This window comes from Marmota flaviventris, chromosome X, assembly GCF_047511675.1.
Source record: "Marmota flaviventris isolate mMarFla1 chromosome X, mMarFla1.hap1, whole genome shotgun sequence".
In the NCBI taxonomy this organism is placed as follows: domain Eukaryota; kingdom Metazoa; phylum Chordata; class Mammalia; order Rodentia; family Sciuridae; genus Marmota; species Marmota flaviventris.
The window spans coordinates 13146083-13163457 of NC_092518.1; the positions used below are offsets into that span (position 1 = coordinate 13146083).

General features: G+C 34.9%; 1 protein-coding gene across 2 annotated transcripts in view; it reads left to right on the top strand.

The window, feature by feature from the left end:
* Positions 1–17375, top strand: part of Ppef1 (protein phosphatase with EF-hand domain 1) — a 129632-nt gene that overhangs the window by 60243 nt on the left and 52014 nt on the right. For both annotated transcript variants that reach the window (XM_071606021.1, XM_027927299.3), the window contains 3 exons: positions 535–698; positions 10088–10202; positions 14487–14533. In XM_071606021.1, the coding sequence (XP_071462122.1) occupies positions 535–698; positions 10088–10202; positions 14487–14533 (326 nt within the window). The remainder of the gene's footprint in view (positions 1–534; positions 699–10087; positions 10203–14486; positions 14534–17375) is intronic.

A 17375-nucleotide genomic window follows, 5' to 3' on the forward strand; every position in this document is an offset into this window, starting at 1 on the left:
TTGTCCCCCTTGTATTATTTTTCCCCTTCCCCTCACTTCCTCTTGTATGTACTTTTGTATAACTCTGAGGGTCTCCTTCCATTTCCATGCATTTTCCCTTCTCTCTCCCTTTCCCTCCCACCTCTCATCCCTGTTTAATGTTAATCTTCTTCTCATGCTCTTCGACCCGGTCTATTCCCTAAAGACCTAAATAGAGCATGCTACAGGGACACTGCTACATCGATGTTCATAGCAGCACAATTCACAATAGCTAGACTGTGGAACCAACCTAGATGCCCTTCAATGGATGAATGGATAAAAAAAATGTGGCATTTATACACAATGGAGTATTACTCTGCATTAAAAAATGACAAAATCATAGAATTTACAGGGAAATGGATGGCATTAGAGCAAATTATGCTAAGTGAAGCTAGCCAATCCCTAAAAAACAAATGCCAAATGTCTTCTTTGATATAAGGAGAGTAACTAAGAACAGAGTAGGGTTGAAATGTTGATTTCCACTGTTCACCCACCTTTCTGTCTTTAATTTTCCAGAACTTGTAAGTCGGCTTTTTGAAAGCACCTTCCAGGATATCAAGGATAGACAGGAGTATGTAGGGTTGATAGATGTACCGGACTCTTATGAAGGCCCTCGCCTGGAATTTCCTCTCACTTTTACTGACATCAATCACCTTCTTGAGGCCTTTAAGCAACAACAGGCAAGTGGAAGCAGATTCTGCCTTGGTTTTTGTACAGAGCAGCTGCTCAGTGACCATCTATTGAATGAATGAATTTCATACTGCATCAGAAATGTATTTCCTTGGGAAAAAAACCGCTAAACTGTTTTCTACAGTGGCCAAACAATTCATCTTAGGTCAGAGTTACCTTCTACTTTGTTTAACCTATTAAATAGAAGTCTCCTCAGATGCATAGCAACCTCCTCTTGATCTGGATGTTTATAACATTTCCTTTTCCATTTTTGTGACATAATTCACATACCATAAAATTCACAGATTTAAAGTGTACAATTCAGTGATTTTTAGTACATTAACAAGGTTGTATAATCATTACCAATATCTAATTGAATAACATTTTCATCACCCCAAAAGAAAGGCCACATTGATTTGCCATTTCCTCCTCCTTCATCTAGGCAACCACTATTCTACTTTCTGTCTCTATGAATTTGCCTATTCTGGATATTTCATATAAGTGAAATTACATAATATATGGCTTTTTGTGTTTGGCTTTTTTCACTTAACAGTAATGATACAGAAATTTCTAAGGTTCATTCATGTCACAGCATGTATCATTACTTCATTTATTTTAATGGCTGAATAATATTGCATTGTATATCAGTTTGTTTACTGTGTTATCTGTGGATGAACATTGGATTGTTTTTACCTTTTGGTTATTATGAACAATGCTACTATGAACATTTATGTACAAATTTTTTGTATGAACACATCTTCACTTCTCTTGGGTATATACCTAGAAGTAGAATTGTGGGATCATACGGTAACTCTTTGAGTAACCGCTAAACTGTTTTCTACAGTGGCCAAACAATTTTACATTCCCACCAGCAATGTATGAGTGTTCCAATTCTCCATGGTTTTGACAACACTTATTATTTTATTTTCATTTTTATTGTAGCTATCCTAATTGTGTGAAATGGCATCTCACTGAAGTTTTAAAAAAATATTTTTAGCTACAGATGGATAAAATATCTTTATTTCATTTGTTTTATGTGGTGCTGAGAATCAAACCCCGTGCCTCACACATGCTAGGCAAGTGCTCTACCACTGAGCCACAACCCCAGCCCTTATTGTAGTTTTGATTTACGTTTCCTAATAAGTGTTGAGCATTTTTCATGTATTTATTGGCTGTTTGTGTACCTCCTTTGGAGAAATGCTTATGTAGATCCTTCACCCATTTTAAAACCAGGTTGTCTTTTTTTTTTTTTTTTTTATTGTGTTATAAGAGTTCTGTCTGGATTTAAGTTCCTTATCAGATATATGATTTACGATTTTTTTTCTTTTTCCGTAGATTGTCTTTTCACTTTCTTGTTAATGGACCTTTTTTTTTTTTTTTTTTTGGTACCAGGGATTGAACCCAGAGGCACTTAACCACTGAGCCACATCCCAGCCCTTTTTTTCTTTTTTCTTTTGTACTTAGAGACAGGTTCTCACTGATTTGATTAGCGCCTCGCTTTTGCTGAGGTTGGCTTTGAACTCCCCTAGCCCTTTTATATTTTATTTAGAGACAGGATCTTGCTGAGTTGTTCAGTGCCTTGCTAAATTTCTGGGGCTGGCTTTTAACTTGGCCATTCTCCTCTTTCAGCCTCCCCAGCCACTGGGATTACAGGCATGTGCCACTGTGCCCAGCTGATAATGGACTTTGATGCACAAGAATTTTTATTTTAACAAAGTCCAATTAATTAATTTTTCTCCTTTTGGTTGCTTATGCATTTTTTGGTGTCATCTGAGAATCCATTGTCAAATCCATGATCATGAAAATTTATTCCTGTATTTTCTTCTAAGAGTTTTATAGTTTTAGCTCTTATATTTAGGTCTATGAACCATTTTGTGTTAATTCCTATATAGCATGAGATAGGGGTCAAACTTCTTCATTCTTTGCATATGGTTATGCAGTTGTCCCAGCATCATTTGTTGAAGAGACTGTTCTTTTCCCATTGAGTGGTCTTGGCACTCTTGTTCAAAATCCATAAGCCATAGATATATGCATTTGTTTCTGGACTATCAATTCTATTTCATTGGTCTATGCATTTATCTTTTTTATTTATTTGTTTTTGTTTTTGTGTATTGGTGGGAATCCAGCCCAAGTCTTCCTACATGCCACGCAAGTACTTTACCACTGAGGTATATCCCCAGCCCCCTGTATGTCTGTCTTTATGCCAGTAGCACACTGTATTAGTTACTGTAGCTTTGTAGTAAGTTTTCTTTTTCTTGTTCCCTCCTCCTCTTCTTCTTTTTTTTTTTCCCCCCCTGTGGAGATACTGGGGATAGAACCCAGGAGCATTCTGCCTCTGCAGCTACATCCCAGCCCTTTTTAAAATTATTCTGAGACAGGGCCTGGCTAAGTTGCCCAGGCAGATCTTGAATTTGCTATTCTCCTGTCTCAGTCTCCCAAGTCACTGGGATTATAGGCATGTGCCACCATTTCCAGCAAGGTTTTTTTTTTTTGTTTGTTTGCAGGACTAGGAATTGAACCCAGGGCCTTATGTGTGCTAGGCAAGCACTCTACCACTAAGCTACATCCCTGACTATGTTGTAACCTTTGAAATAGGGAAATGTGAGTTCTTCAGCTTTGTTCTTTCTTTTCAATTTTGTTTTGGTGGTTTAGGGTTCCTTGCAATGAATTTGAGGATTGAAAATTTTATTTCTGCAAAAAAGCCATTGAAATTTTGATAGGTATTGCATTAAATTCATAGGCAATACTTTGTTTGGGTAGTATTGCCATTTGACAACATTGTCTTCCAATCCATGAAAACAGGGTGTTTTCCCACTTATTTATGTCTCCCTTAATTTCTTTCAGCAATGTTTTTTAGTTTTCAGTGGACAAGTCTTTCACAACCTTGGTTAAATTTATTCTTAGGTATTTGGTTGACACTGTAAAAGAAATTGCTTTCTTGATTTTTTTTTTTTTTTTTGCATTGTTTATGGCTTGCAGCTTCAATGAATTGATTTATCAGGTCTGATAGTTCTTTGGTTTATGCAGATTCTTTGGGATATTTTCCATACAGGATCATGTCTTTTGTGGAGTTTTATTTTTCCTCTTTTCTGATCTGGATGCTTTTGTTTTGTGTGTAATTTCTCTGTCTAGAGCTTGTAGTACAATATTGAGTAGCAGTGATGAAAGTTGGAATGTTTGTCTTGTTCCTGTCTTAAAGGGAAATCTTTCCGTCTTTCACCATGGTGTTTGATGTTGTGGGTTTTTCATAAATGCCCTTTGTCATGCTGAAGAAGTTTCCTTCTAATTTTAGTTTCCTAAGTAATTTTATCATAAAAGGGTTTTGAGTTTTCTTTATTTTTTTTTGTATGTGTGTGGGTTGAGATAATTGTATGTGTATGTGTGTGTGTGTTTTCCTTCATTTTCTAAATGTGGTATAATACACTGATTCATTTTCTTATTTTCAACCACCCTTATATTCCTGAGGTAAATCTCACTTGGTCATGGTTAATAATCTCTTTAAAATGCAGTTGAATTTGGTTTACTGGCATTTTGTTGAAGATTTTTATATCTACATTTTTAAGAGATAGTTGATCTGTAATTTTCTTTTAGTGTCTGTGTTTGGCTTTGATATCAGGGTAATAATGATTTCATAGAATGAATTAGGTATTTTTCCCTCTTATTTGGTTTCTTTTTTTGGGAGGAATTTGAGAAGGATTGGTGTTAATTTTTTTATTATAATTTTTCATTGGTGCATTATAGTTACACATTATAGTGGTTGTTATATATTTGTACATGCACACAATATAACTTGGTTAATTTTATTCTCCAGTATTTAATTCAATTAGTGTAGCCACCTGGACTTCAGCTTTTCTTTACTAGGAGGTTTTTGATTACTGATCCAATCTCTTTACTTATTGTAGGTCTGTGCAGATTTCCTATTTCTTCTTGAGTCTACTCTGGTAATTTGTGTATTTTTAGGAATTTGTCCATTTCATATAACTTATCTAATTTGTTAATGTACAGTTGTTCATAGTATTCTGTTACAATCTTTTTATTTTATTTATTTATTTATTTTTGCACCAGGAATTGAACCTGGGGCTCTTAACCACTGAGCCAAATCTCCAGCCCTTTTTTATATTTTATTTTGAAACAGGGTCTTGCTGAGTTGCTTAGGGCCTCACTAAGTTGCTGAGGCTGGCTTTGAACTTTCAATCTTCCTGCCCCAGCCTCCTGAACTGCTGGGATCACAGGTGTGTGCCACCAAGCCCGGCTCTTTTGTAATTTCTTTAAAGTTGATGGTAATAGCCTTATATTTGTTTCTGATTTTGGTTGTTTGAATTTTCTCTCTCTCTGCCCCACCCCTTTTTTTCAGTCTAGTCAAAGGTTTGTTAATTTTGTTGATATGAAGAACCAACTTTTGTTGATTCTCTGTTGTTTTTCTGCTCTGTTTCATTTATCCCTACTGTAATTCTTATTTTCTTCCTTCTACTAACTTTGGGTTTAGTTTGCTTTTATTTTTCTAGTGAACTAAAAGTACTGTTGGATTTGAAATAATTTTTTTTCTCTCCCTCCAGTGTTTTATTTTTTAATTTGTTTTAATTAGTTACACGTGACAGTACAATGATCTTGACATATCATACATTTGAATCAGATGAGATATAATTTCTCATTTTTCTGAGTGTACAGGCTGCAGAATCACATTGGTCATGCAGTCTCATATATACACACAGCAATAATAATGACTATTTTATTCTGTCCTTGAAATAATTTTTTTAATGCAGACATTTACAGTCATAAATTTCTCTCTGAGCACTGCTTTTGCCATATTGCATATGTTTTGGTGTGTTGTGTTTTCATTTTCATTCATCTCAAAGTATTTTCTAATTTCTCTTGTGGGTTTTTTTTTCCTTTCCATTGGTTGTTTAAGAGTAATGTATTTTCTAGTTTTGCTTCTGTTATTGATTTCTAGTTGCATTCCATTGAGGTCAAAGAAGATACTTTGCACCATTTCAGTCTTTTAAAATTAAATTTATTGAGGCTTATATTGTGACTTAACATCTGGTCTATCCTGGAATATTTTCCATGTGTACTTGAGAAAAATGAGTCTGCTGTTTTGGGGTAAGTATTCTATACATGTCTATTAGGTCTAGTTGTGTGTGTGGTTTCTGTAATGTCCATTCAGTTCCTTATGAAATGAAGGAAGAAAGAAAAAAAGAAATTTCTCTCAGTCTTTGCAGATTGACTCTATTGGGACCCTTGCTTCACTGCTTGGTCAGGCCATTTACAAATCTGTCTTGCAAAGTATCATGCTTATGCTTAGACATTGTCAAGTTTCCTTTTTCTTTATTTAGTGTGTGTTTGACTGCTGTAAACCTCAAAGATATTTCAGAGCTCTGACAAAATTGATTCTGACAGTTTTTTTTGGTTTGATTTTTCAATAGTTCTGTGGAGGGATTGGATCTTGGAGCTCACTACATCATTGTCTCTGATATCACCCCTAAACCCTTTTTCTCAATTTAGGACATAAAAGGGATACTCTCAGAGTAAGAGTGAACTGGAAATAGGCTGGCTCTGCAGGAATTGAAGCATAGCTTTGAATCATCTGATTTATGAAATTGAATTGAGATCATCCTATGTAGCTAGTGCTCCTAGTCACTTGCCAACAACAAATTTAAATCCTCTCTGGAAAAAAATAGGCCTGAAATTATTTCTACAGTTTTTCCTATACAGTGTCCATGATGCATGAAAGCAAACAGATAAATAACAGATAATGGAAACAAACCCATATTCAGATAATGACATTATTAGACTAAGAGTTTAAAATAAATATGCTTAATATGTTCAAGGAGATAAAAAGATATAACATCAATCCAAGGAACTATAATGGAAAATTTTATAATTTTGACTTTATAAATATGAAAAATTATATTATTAAGGAAAGACTCAAAGAATAAAAGGTTCAACACAGTATACAGTATATTCCCATTGTAAGAAAAAAAATCAAGGACTATGTTTTTTATCTTTAAAAATTGCAATAAAATTCATATAACATAAAATCAACCATTCAAACTATTTTAAAGTACACGATTCAGTGGTTTTTTAGTATTTAAAATGTTATTCAACCAACACTATTCCAGAACTGTTTTTTTTTTTTTTTTTTTTTTTTTGTGTGTGTGTGTGTGGTACTGGGGATCAAACTCAGGGACTGTGCATGATGCCAGGCAACTGCTCTTATTTCCAGAATATTTTTGTCATCCCCAAATAAAACCCTGTATCCATTAACATTCACTTTCCTTTCTGCTTTCCCCAGCTCCTGGGGAATTAGTATACCACTAATTTACTTTTTGTCTCTACAGATTTCTCAGATCTGGATGTTTCATATAATGAAATTATATAATATATGTGGACTTTGATGTCTGGCTTCTTTCACTTGGCATAATGTCTTCAGAGTTCATTCATTTTGTTGCATGTTCTAGTATTTCATTCCTATTTTTAGCTGAATAATATTACTTTATATGGATATACCACATTTTACTTAAAGGATTATATATTTATACCTACATTTGAATATTCATGTGTAGTTATATTAATTCTGTATACTTGCAAACAAGTAGAATATTTTTGGGAAAGATACTAAAAACATTCTCAATAGTGACTGCTTCTGGGGACAGGGATGGGGGATTGAGGTCTGGGAAAAAGGGAAAGTCACTTTTCATTGTTCTATCCCTTTTTTTGGATGGAGGAGGTGCTATGGGGGATTGAACTTAGGGGCACTCGACCACTGAGCCACATTCCCAGCCCTGTTTTGGATTTTTATTGAGAGACAGGGTCTCACTGAGTTACTTAGTGCCTCGTCGTTGCTGAGGCTGGCTTTGAACTTGCAATCCTTCTGTCTCGGCCTCCCGAGCTGCTGGGATTACAGGCGTGTGCCGCCTCTCCTTGCTTGTTCTATCCCTTTTTAATGTCACATTTTTATTTCAACTAAAAAAAAAAAAAAAAAGAATCTTATCTATTTAAAACTACTTTTTGAAAAAGAAATATCCTTTAATAGTAGCATTTTATGTAAAAAATAAATAAAAAAAGAAAGGAAAAAAAGTAGCATTTTCCCTCCTTTGATGCGTTTAAAAGAATGTGAATATTTTATTTAAGAGATTATTTAATTCAAATATATTTACAAATATAAAAATGTCTGATTTACCTGTTTTGAATATTTAATATTGTAGTTGTAAATATAAGATTATAATGCTGCTGAAAGATGGCCTTACAGGCAAGTAATAAAATTAATGAAGTGATTTTACTCAACCTAAAGAGAATCCAGAAAAACTATTTATACTGAGAATTTTCTATTGTTACAAGATATTCTCAGTGAATATTAATTTAACTTAAAAAAAAGCAAATCATCCTCTTCAGACAGCAATTACTCTGATTAATACTACAAATGGACCAGAAAAGCTACAATGACAAGGTTACTCAGAAGCAGCATTAAAAATCACTAGATTAAATGTGTGAACTTAAAGTAAGCCATTAAAAAATATTTTGCCTGTTCCTTTAAAATATGACTGCAGGAAAATTCACAATCAAGTTTTGATTCAAGTTGTAGATTGAATGGAGTTAGAATGCTTTTGTGGGGAAAAGACTTTGCAGTCCATTAAGTCTTGGAAGAGCAGGAAATTCCTCACTCACAAGATCCAAGGAACTTTCTGTTTCCTCCTAATTCTCACATTGCTACAAATCCTGTTTCTTGTTTCTTTTAAAACGATAATAATGAAAATTCTCAAAATTTACATAAAATATTTTTGGATCTTGGATAAAAAGTAATTTTATTTTAAAAGTTATGAAAATGGAAATTTCAGGACACCATGAGACAGTATTAGTCCAAAGGGTTCTATTTTCCCTTATACCCAGAGCAGTATCTGAAAGATATTCAGCAATGACCCCTTTCTCAGCTGGCAATAATATAAACCAGTTCTGTCTAATAGAAATAAAATGTGAGCCATATATTTGAAATTTTCTAGTATTCACATTTAAAATATACAAGAAGGTGAAATCAATTTTAATAATTTATTTAACTCAATATATAAAGTATTATTTCAATATGTGATTATATTAAAAATTACATTTTTTTTCATATTAAATCCTTGAAACCTAGTATGAAATTTGCTCTTAGAGCATATCTCAAGTCAGAAGAACCCCATTTTATGTTTCCAATAGCCCCATGTAGCTAGTGCCTGCCATATTGAACAGCCAGCATAGGTTTAAATAGTCCTAAACTTTAAAGTTATGTTAATATCTGTTAAATTTTTGTGGTGGTCACATCTCTATTATATTTTGGAGTAAATATTTGGAATATTTTATAATTTAAAAAGGCAGAGGAAGACACAATGGATTAAAAAGAAGTCAAGGGGAAAAATCAGTAAATCTGCAAAACACTTATGCCATCAACACTATAACACTAGAACAATGAGATTAATAATTATAAATAGGAGATAATACAAGTTTTTTAAAAATTTTTTTTTAGTTGTAGTTGGACACAATGCCTTTATTTATTTTTATGTGGTGCAGAGGATCGAACTAGCCTTGCACATGCTAGATGAGCGTTCTACCGCTGAGCCACAATCCCAGCTCCAATCCAAGTATTTTATTTGGGTTTCAAATATATTTTATTGTTAGACTTTTATATAAATATGCTTTCTGTTTTAAGCAGTCTCAAGGCTATACACCAAATATTTGAGCCACATCTGGGAGGCTTGACTCAGGAGTTCCTTGGAACCTGTCTGGTTGTGAGATCTCCAAGCCCAGCAACACCTACTTTTCATTGCAGGTGGCAGGACATCCTCACAAATGCAAAGCAACACTTCTTCAACAGATTCTGCTTTTTAAAAAATTTAATTTAATTTTTAAAATTATAGTTGGACAAAATACCTTTATTTTATTTATTTTTATGTGGTGCTGAGGATCCAACCCAGGGCCTCGCACATGCTAGGCGAGTGCTCTACCGCTGAGCCACAACCCCAGCCCCAAATTCTGCTTTTCTTTCCCTTTCTTTTTCTCTGTTTCCTTTTTTCTCCTTCTCTTTTATTATTATTTTGTCTGAACATTTCCCTAGGGCAAGTGAGCCCCCTTGCTTCTCCTTACTTCTCTTGGGTTCTAAGGACCAAGAATAATTAGAAATGTTCTGAAAATGAATTGTGTCAATGAAGAATATGAGAATATAAATGTCTTCAGAACCATTCATTCATTCAGTTACACATATCTACTAAGGGCTTTTTATTTGCTAGATACTATGCTAGAATAATCTATTTAAGAAAAATTTAGAGGTTATCCTGAAGTATAGCAACCTAAAATGTGCTCCTATGCTTCACTTTTATAGTTTTCTTCTTAGTTTCTTATATCTATTTCCGTGACTTCCCCCCTGCAGATACTTCATGCTCATTATGTCTTAGAGGTGTTATTTGAAACCAGGAAACGCCTGAAGCATATGCCGAATTTCACTCATGTAAAAACTTCTCCCTCCAAAGAGATAACAGTCTGTGGTAAGTTTCAGAGCAAAATTGTTAAGTTAATATTTAAGTGCCTCATGGTCCTACATCATTTGCCCAACTAGAAAACTGTGTAAATTGGACTGTGTTGAGAGAAGAATGTTAATATAGAATTATCTATCATGATAATACTCTTCCCTATCTTGTCTTTGTTGTGCATACCAGCTGGCAGGAATTAATTATGTAAGAAATTAAAGAACTCATAGCTTTTTATAAAGGCAGACAACATTTTAATATGGAAAACCACCCATGGGTAGAATAAGCATTCTTTGCCCTCTGACTAACTCTCATTATCTTTGTTCCATGTTGCTTTTTCTAGGTAGGCCTCTGCATGCCACTTATGCTGGGAAGAGAAAAACCTAAGGCAGGATGGAGATTAAATTCTTTTCTGCCCTTGGCTGCTGTTTTAGATTTTTTCCAACTAGTCTCTGCAGCTTTTAGAAGAGTGGGAATGTCCCAGAAATCTGTTTCTTGTTCTTCTAAATAACAAGATTTGAGATTTTGTTATCATATAGGCCAGCCTGGCAGGATATTGCTTCAAGAAACAGTACACATTGAAATTCATCACAGTTGGTGCCCAGCATGCTTGCAACTGTCTGGGAGTGGAGTGCGTGGAAGGAACAGCAATTCCCTTAACTTCTAATTAAGCCTTTAGGTTACAAAGTAGTGATTGTTATTTTCCAAATCAATTTTTAGCCTGTGTTTCTCTTACTCTGGCAGGTAGAAGTGGATTTGACAATCTAATTAAACCATTTCCATTTCTAGCATCTGATATTGGTGACAGGAACTTGATGATATAGCAATACGTAACTCATAACATGCCCTGACTCAAGTTTTTGAAGAGACTATAATGGTTTAATTCCAACCCAATCAGGCCACCACATCTCTGACTAGCACATGGTACATCTCAGCATGGGGGTCTTTTATTTAAGGGCTTACCAGGCCTTAAGTTTCGTGGAAATAAAGAACTTAGGATAATAAGACTCAGGAAGTCATGCCAATCTGGGAAACCTATGAATCCAGGACTAGGCTTGCTATCAGAATATAAATAGTAGCTAAAACAGAGAGTGGGGTCTGTTTCCAGGTACTTCTATCATACCTCTAGTTGCCATTGCAGAATTATCTGTGCCTAAAATGACCTGAAAGATATAGCAATGGTCTGGTCTATCCCTTGTTTGTTTGTTTGTTTGTGCTAGAGATTGAACCCAGGTCCTAGTGCATGCCAGGCAAGCACTCTACCACTGAGCTACATCCCTACCCCTAGTGTCAGGATGAGAATTAGAAATTAGGACATCTGTATCCCAAGTTAGAGGCAACCCCATATTTGCTCTACTAGTTTGCAACATTCACTTGTCTAGCTAATGTTTCAGTTTTCCTCATGAGACAGACTGGAGAATGGATGGATTAAACTGTTGCATTTTTTTTTAAGGAATCCACATCTTGGGCATTTATTTCCAGATTTATTCTATGTAGCATCATTGGTAGAAGGAAAAGCCAAGATCAATAGGTTCTCTTAACATAGGAATTATTACTTTGTCTTTAAGTAATAATTAATTACAAAATAGTAATTATTACTTTATCTTTAGTAACCAATTGAACTTTGAAAATTTGGTTATCATTTAAAATAAAATTTAAAGTGAAACTATATTTCCAAAACCATCCTCTTTTAAGATAATATCAATAAAGGAAGAGAAAATATTTTACCATTTACCACATTTTAATTACTTTTTAAATTTATGTATGACAGTGGATTGCATTACATTTCATATTACACATATAGAGCACAAATTTTCTTATCTCTAGTTGTATACAAAGTATATTCACACCAATTTGTGTCTTCATACATGTACTTTGGATATTAATGTCCATCATATTCCACTATCATTTCTAACCCCATGCTCCCCTCCCTTCCCCTCCCACCCCTCTATCTAGAGTTTGTCTATTCCTCCCATGCTCCCCCTCTCTATGAATCAGCCTCCTCATATCAGAGAAAACCATATTCAGCATTTGGTTTTTTGGGATTGGCTAACTTCACTTAGCATTATCTTCTCTAACTCCATCCATTTACCTGCAAATGCCATGATTTTATTCCCTCTTATTGCTGAGTAATATTCCATTGTATATATGTGCCACTTTTTTTTTATCCATTCATCTGTTGAAAGGCAACTAAGTTGGTTCCACAGTTTAGCTATTGTGAATTGTGCTGCTGTAAACATTGATGTAGTTGTGTCCCTGTAGTATGTTGTTTTTCAGTCCTTTGGGTATACTCATACGTTGACTGCAAATTGGTGTAGCCAATATGGAAGCAGTATGGAGATTTCTTGGAATATTGGGAATGGAAACACCATTTGACCCAGCTATCCCACATTTTAATTTCAAGATGCATTTTTACATGTACATCTAAATATACCCCGTAGTTCTCAGCATGCATGAAATATAGGAATTTTTTAGTCTATAGTTATAAATGATAATTAATTCTGCACTCATTTTTTATTTGCAGTAGAAATGTCTTTGTATTTATATTTTCCTGGCATAAGTTTTTCTTTTATTGTCCAACTAGAAATTCCAAATATTTTTATAGCCTCAACTCTTTTTTTTTTTTTTCCTTTGCTGGGGATCAAACCCAGGGTTCCCCATTTTTTTGTTGTTGTTACCGTGGATTGAACCCAGGGGTGCTTCACCACTGAGTCACACCCCTAACCCTTTTTATTTTTTGAGACAGGGTTTTGCTGTGTGTTTAGCCTTGCTAAATTGCTGAGTCTGGCTTTGAAATTGCAATCTTGTTGCTGGGATTTATAGGCATGCATCACCACACCTAACCTCAATTCTTAATATGCTGAAACAAGCTCATTTTTGAGCATTCTAGCTACTATAGTCCAGTATACTCAAATCTTTGATGAGTCACTCTGAAGAAAGTTTAGAAAATAATTAACATAATAATTTTATTAAACTGATAAGTAAAAATTTCTTCCATCTTTATTTCCTTAGCTTTGGAGTGAGATTGTTATGAAAGTAATGAGATTTAAGCCTTCAATAACATTAATATGCTCTTAATTTTATTGTTAAAATTGTAGTTATCTTATAAATAAGAGATAGTGATATAGAATTTTAATTTTATTATTCCAAGTGTAATTGAAGTCTTCCATTGTGCATATTTGATAAATCTTGGTTGTGGGGTTTTAAACAAACTGAGTAAAAGTATTCCTAAATTAAATATTATGGTAATTAAGTTAGATACAAAAAATAAAACTTCATGAGCAGAGTTTATAAAAGATAGATGTTTTACCTAGAAATATTTATTCATATGGGGTTTTTGAATATTCACAATCACTCTTAATTTTTTAATTAATAACTTCATATATTCATATGGTTTCCTTTAGTTCGCTTTTGTTTTTATTTCTTATAGCTCTCATCAAAAGAATGTCAACTATTTCTTCACAATTTTTAAATTTCAGATGCTACTGCTGGAGCATATTTGAAACATGTCTTTAAAAAATTATGCATTTAGGGGCTGGGGTTATGGCTCAGTGGTAGAGTGATTGCCTAGCATGTGTGAGGCACTGGGTTTGATTCTCAGCACAGCATATAAATAAATAAATAAAGGCCATCAGCAACTTAAAAAAAAATATATACACACACACACGTGTGTGTGTATGTATGTGTGTGTGTGTGTGTGTGTGTGTGTATATATATATATATATATATATATATAAATAAATGCATTTAGTGACTTGTTGAGTGACTGCAATTCACCAGGTACTATGGTAGGCCTTTGGGGATTGAATATTAACTATGATAGATACTGTTGCTGCTCTTCTGGATTTATAGCATAGGCAGTACAGAGTAATCACTAAAAGCTTTAGTTTTGAAAGGAGGCAACGTTGGGTTTGAATTCCACGTTTGATATTGGGTAGCTGAGTAACTGCACAAGTTGCTTACCTACTCTCAGCTTCATTTGGAAAATGAGAATGATGAAAATAATACTCATAGAGTGGTTATAAGGATTAAGCAAGATAATGTATGTACAGTCCTTGGCATAGTGCTTGATTCAGAGTAAGTGAATCCCTGCATAAATGGCTAGAGAACAGGTCTTTGCAGTACCAGATGTTGTCCCTCTAAAGGAGAAGAAAGCACTGTGGAAACAAATTGTCTATTGAATTAATATCATCATAGGGTCAAAACCCAGGCCCTAAAAACACTTGAGAACATCTGTCTTTTATGAAATAGACTTTTACATCTTATATGTTTTTGAATGGTGAATTTTCATTTGAATTCCAGGTGATTTACATGGGAAACTGGATGACCTTTTTTTGATCTTCTATAAGGTAAGTGATTATTTTGCTAAATATTTGCAGGATTGTTGGGTGATAGCATTCCGAGGGCAGATAACAATATTAGTTGTGTTAGAGATATGTACAAATACAAATGTGTAATATCCATTTTTATCCAAGAATCTCAAAGATTTATAGAGGCATGTCTTTTGATTTTTTTTAATTAAAAAAACTCATAAAATTTGTTTAAAAATTTATTTAGGGTTTTTGTTCAACCTTATTACTGTCTGTGCATCCACTAGGATTTGTACTTGATTGTATTTATTGTCTTTATTATGTCAAAAATGTCTAGATAGTGCAGGATGAAGAAGAAAGCAGTCCGCTTTATTTTTATTTTGTTCAGAAATGAGCATGTCACATACCAGTTTTCTCTTCCAATGCAAACTAATTATGCATGAAAGGACTTTCCTCTAGTAAGTTCCAGTTGCTCTCTTCTCTACCTTGATTTACCATCTTGGGCTCAGTTGCTCTTGCAATGCTATGATTCTCTTCATTTATTGCCTTTGGTTTTGAGAGCTGGCCCAGAGAGCACAAAGCAGCTTGGCTAGCTTGTAGTTTCTCTGCATCTGTTTGATTGGATTTATTTTTTTCTTTGAGCCAAGAGTTGCAACTTATATGTTTGCTTCTGCAATGACTGGTAGCATATAGAAAACTGATCTCAAGGTCCCTGCCTTCACAATGGTACCTTTTAATACTGGTCTTCTGATTACTATGTTTATTGTCTATTCATCCCACAACTAGCACATCAAATAATTGGGCATAACATAGGTATCTCAGATGGATTGAGAGAAAATATATTCTGATAATTATGATGACCAATCATTTCACTCTTCGAGACTGTGAGAGCTTGAGTGAGCCACACAACTTCCATGAACCTCAGTTTGTTTTTTAGCTGCATTATTATCTTAAGCTTCCATGACATAAATTCTCATGAATAAAGTAACACAAATATTCAAAAGCATTTTTAAAGCAATTCATTATAATAGAAATGCAAGTTTTTTATTTCATTTATTCAGAATGGAAGCTTGGAAGAGAATGGGCTAGGCTAGAGCAAAAGTAGGTGAATGGACTGGCACTTAGGAGGAAATTCAGTTGAGACTACAGGCAGGCTAAGCAAGACACACAGCATTATAGCCAGGGAGTGGGGTTAGAGGAAGTAGTCGGAGGCTCTCCAGATAGTTGGTTTATGAATCTCAGGCAACAATTTCTGGTAGGGAACAGAAGGTACCAGTAAAAGAATAATTCTGTATGTCAGCCACAAAACTCAAGCTGGGTAGGGAAGGAAGAGAGTCCAGGATGGACCAGTTGATTGGGATACATGGGAGAACTGAAGGTTTGGAATGCTTCCAGGATCAGGAAGTCCTCTGACTGAGAGGCCGGAGGGCTGGCATGGCCTTAGGAAGCAGGAAGGGTGGGAAGTTGTAGGGGAAGTAGTCTCAGGTTATGAGAGGGTCTCAGGTGGAGTCTAGAAGGTGAGCAACTAAAGTGAGCATAAGAGAATGTTGGCAATGAAGAGGACAAGCAACTGGAAATTAGGTGTGTTAAATGGGTTGGCCACATGGACTGAGAGATGAGGAACTGGGGAGGAAGTCTAGTTAGAGGTCCTGGGCCTGAAAGGAGCATGGTAAAGCATTGGTCTGTTAATGGCTTTGGGGAGCAAGCAGATCCTCCCCTACTCTTGATCCTGAGGTGTTTTTTTCTGGGGAGGAATGGATCCTTTCCTTTCAGAGAGTTGCAGGAGTCAGGAGTCTAGCAGTATCCTTAAGGGAGACCCAGATTTACAGAGAATTTTTTTCTGAATGACTTGAAGGTGAAAGGGAATTTACATACTGTGAAATGGGGATTCTACTGGCTAATTGGAAAGCTTTGGGAGAGGTAGAAGGATGGACTGGTGAGAAGAAGCCAGGAGTTGTACAGTTTGGGGAATGGGATCAGTTTAACTCAGTACATAGCTCCATACTAGACAATTACAATCTGAGAAAGGTGGGGAGAGGGATGGGGGATATGGAGAACAATAACAAGAAAAATCTGGTAATTCTTTTTCTAGAGGCTTTGGGAAATAATATAAAAAGGAAAATAGTTGAGTAAATTAAATTAACAGAATAGTCACCAAATTCCCAGGCATTTAGAAAATTTCTCAAGAGTTAGTATTATTAAGGTGTGACCCGGAATAGAGCCCTGGAGTACACATGAAAAAAAGAGAGTATTCTGATATAGTTTTTTAGTTGCACTGACAAAACTATATGGAGCTTATAAAACTGGAAGGTGCTAATGTAAAGATTGAACAGGAGGAGGTGGGTGGTAAGAAGTGCTATAAAAGGAACTAAAGGTGAAAATATAGTATTCAAATGGAAGCAAGAAATATTTCGAGAGCTAACCAATGACAGTATTCAGGAAGTAGAGATTGTGAGCCTGGCAATGACAGAGTAGGTGACTACTGTATTATATTTGGGATGGGCTAGGGTAGAGGGAGGTGAGAAAGATGTTTGGAAAACAGAAGTATGCCAGAGCCATGCATTAGAATTTTGGCAGACTCTATTGAGAAGAAGGTAAAATGCGTCTTGAATGTAGAATGAACCACACATGCCAGTTGTCTGATTTAACAGGGGAGACTGAGGGAAGAGCCATTGATGACACTCAGATTTCACTTTAAGAAACCGAAAAGAGATCTAAATGTACAACATGAGGACTATAGGTAATAAAATTTTACTGTGTATGGGATTCATGGTAAATGGGTTGATTTTAACTATTTTTTTGCTGCAAAAACAAAAGAAGGGTAACATATGAGATGATGGATATGCTAATTTGCTGCACTGTAGTTACCTTTTTACTATCT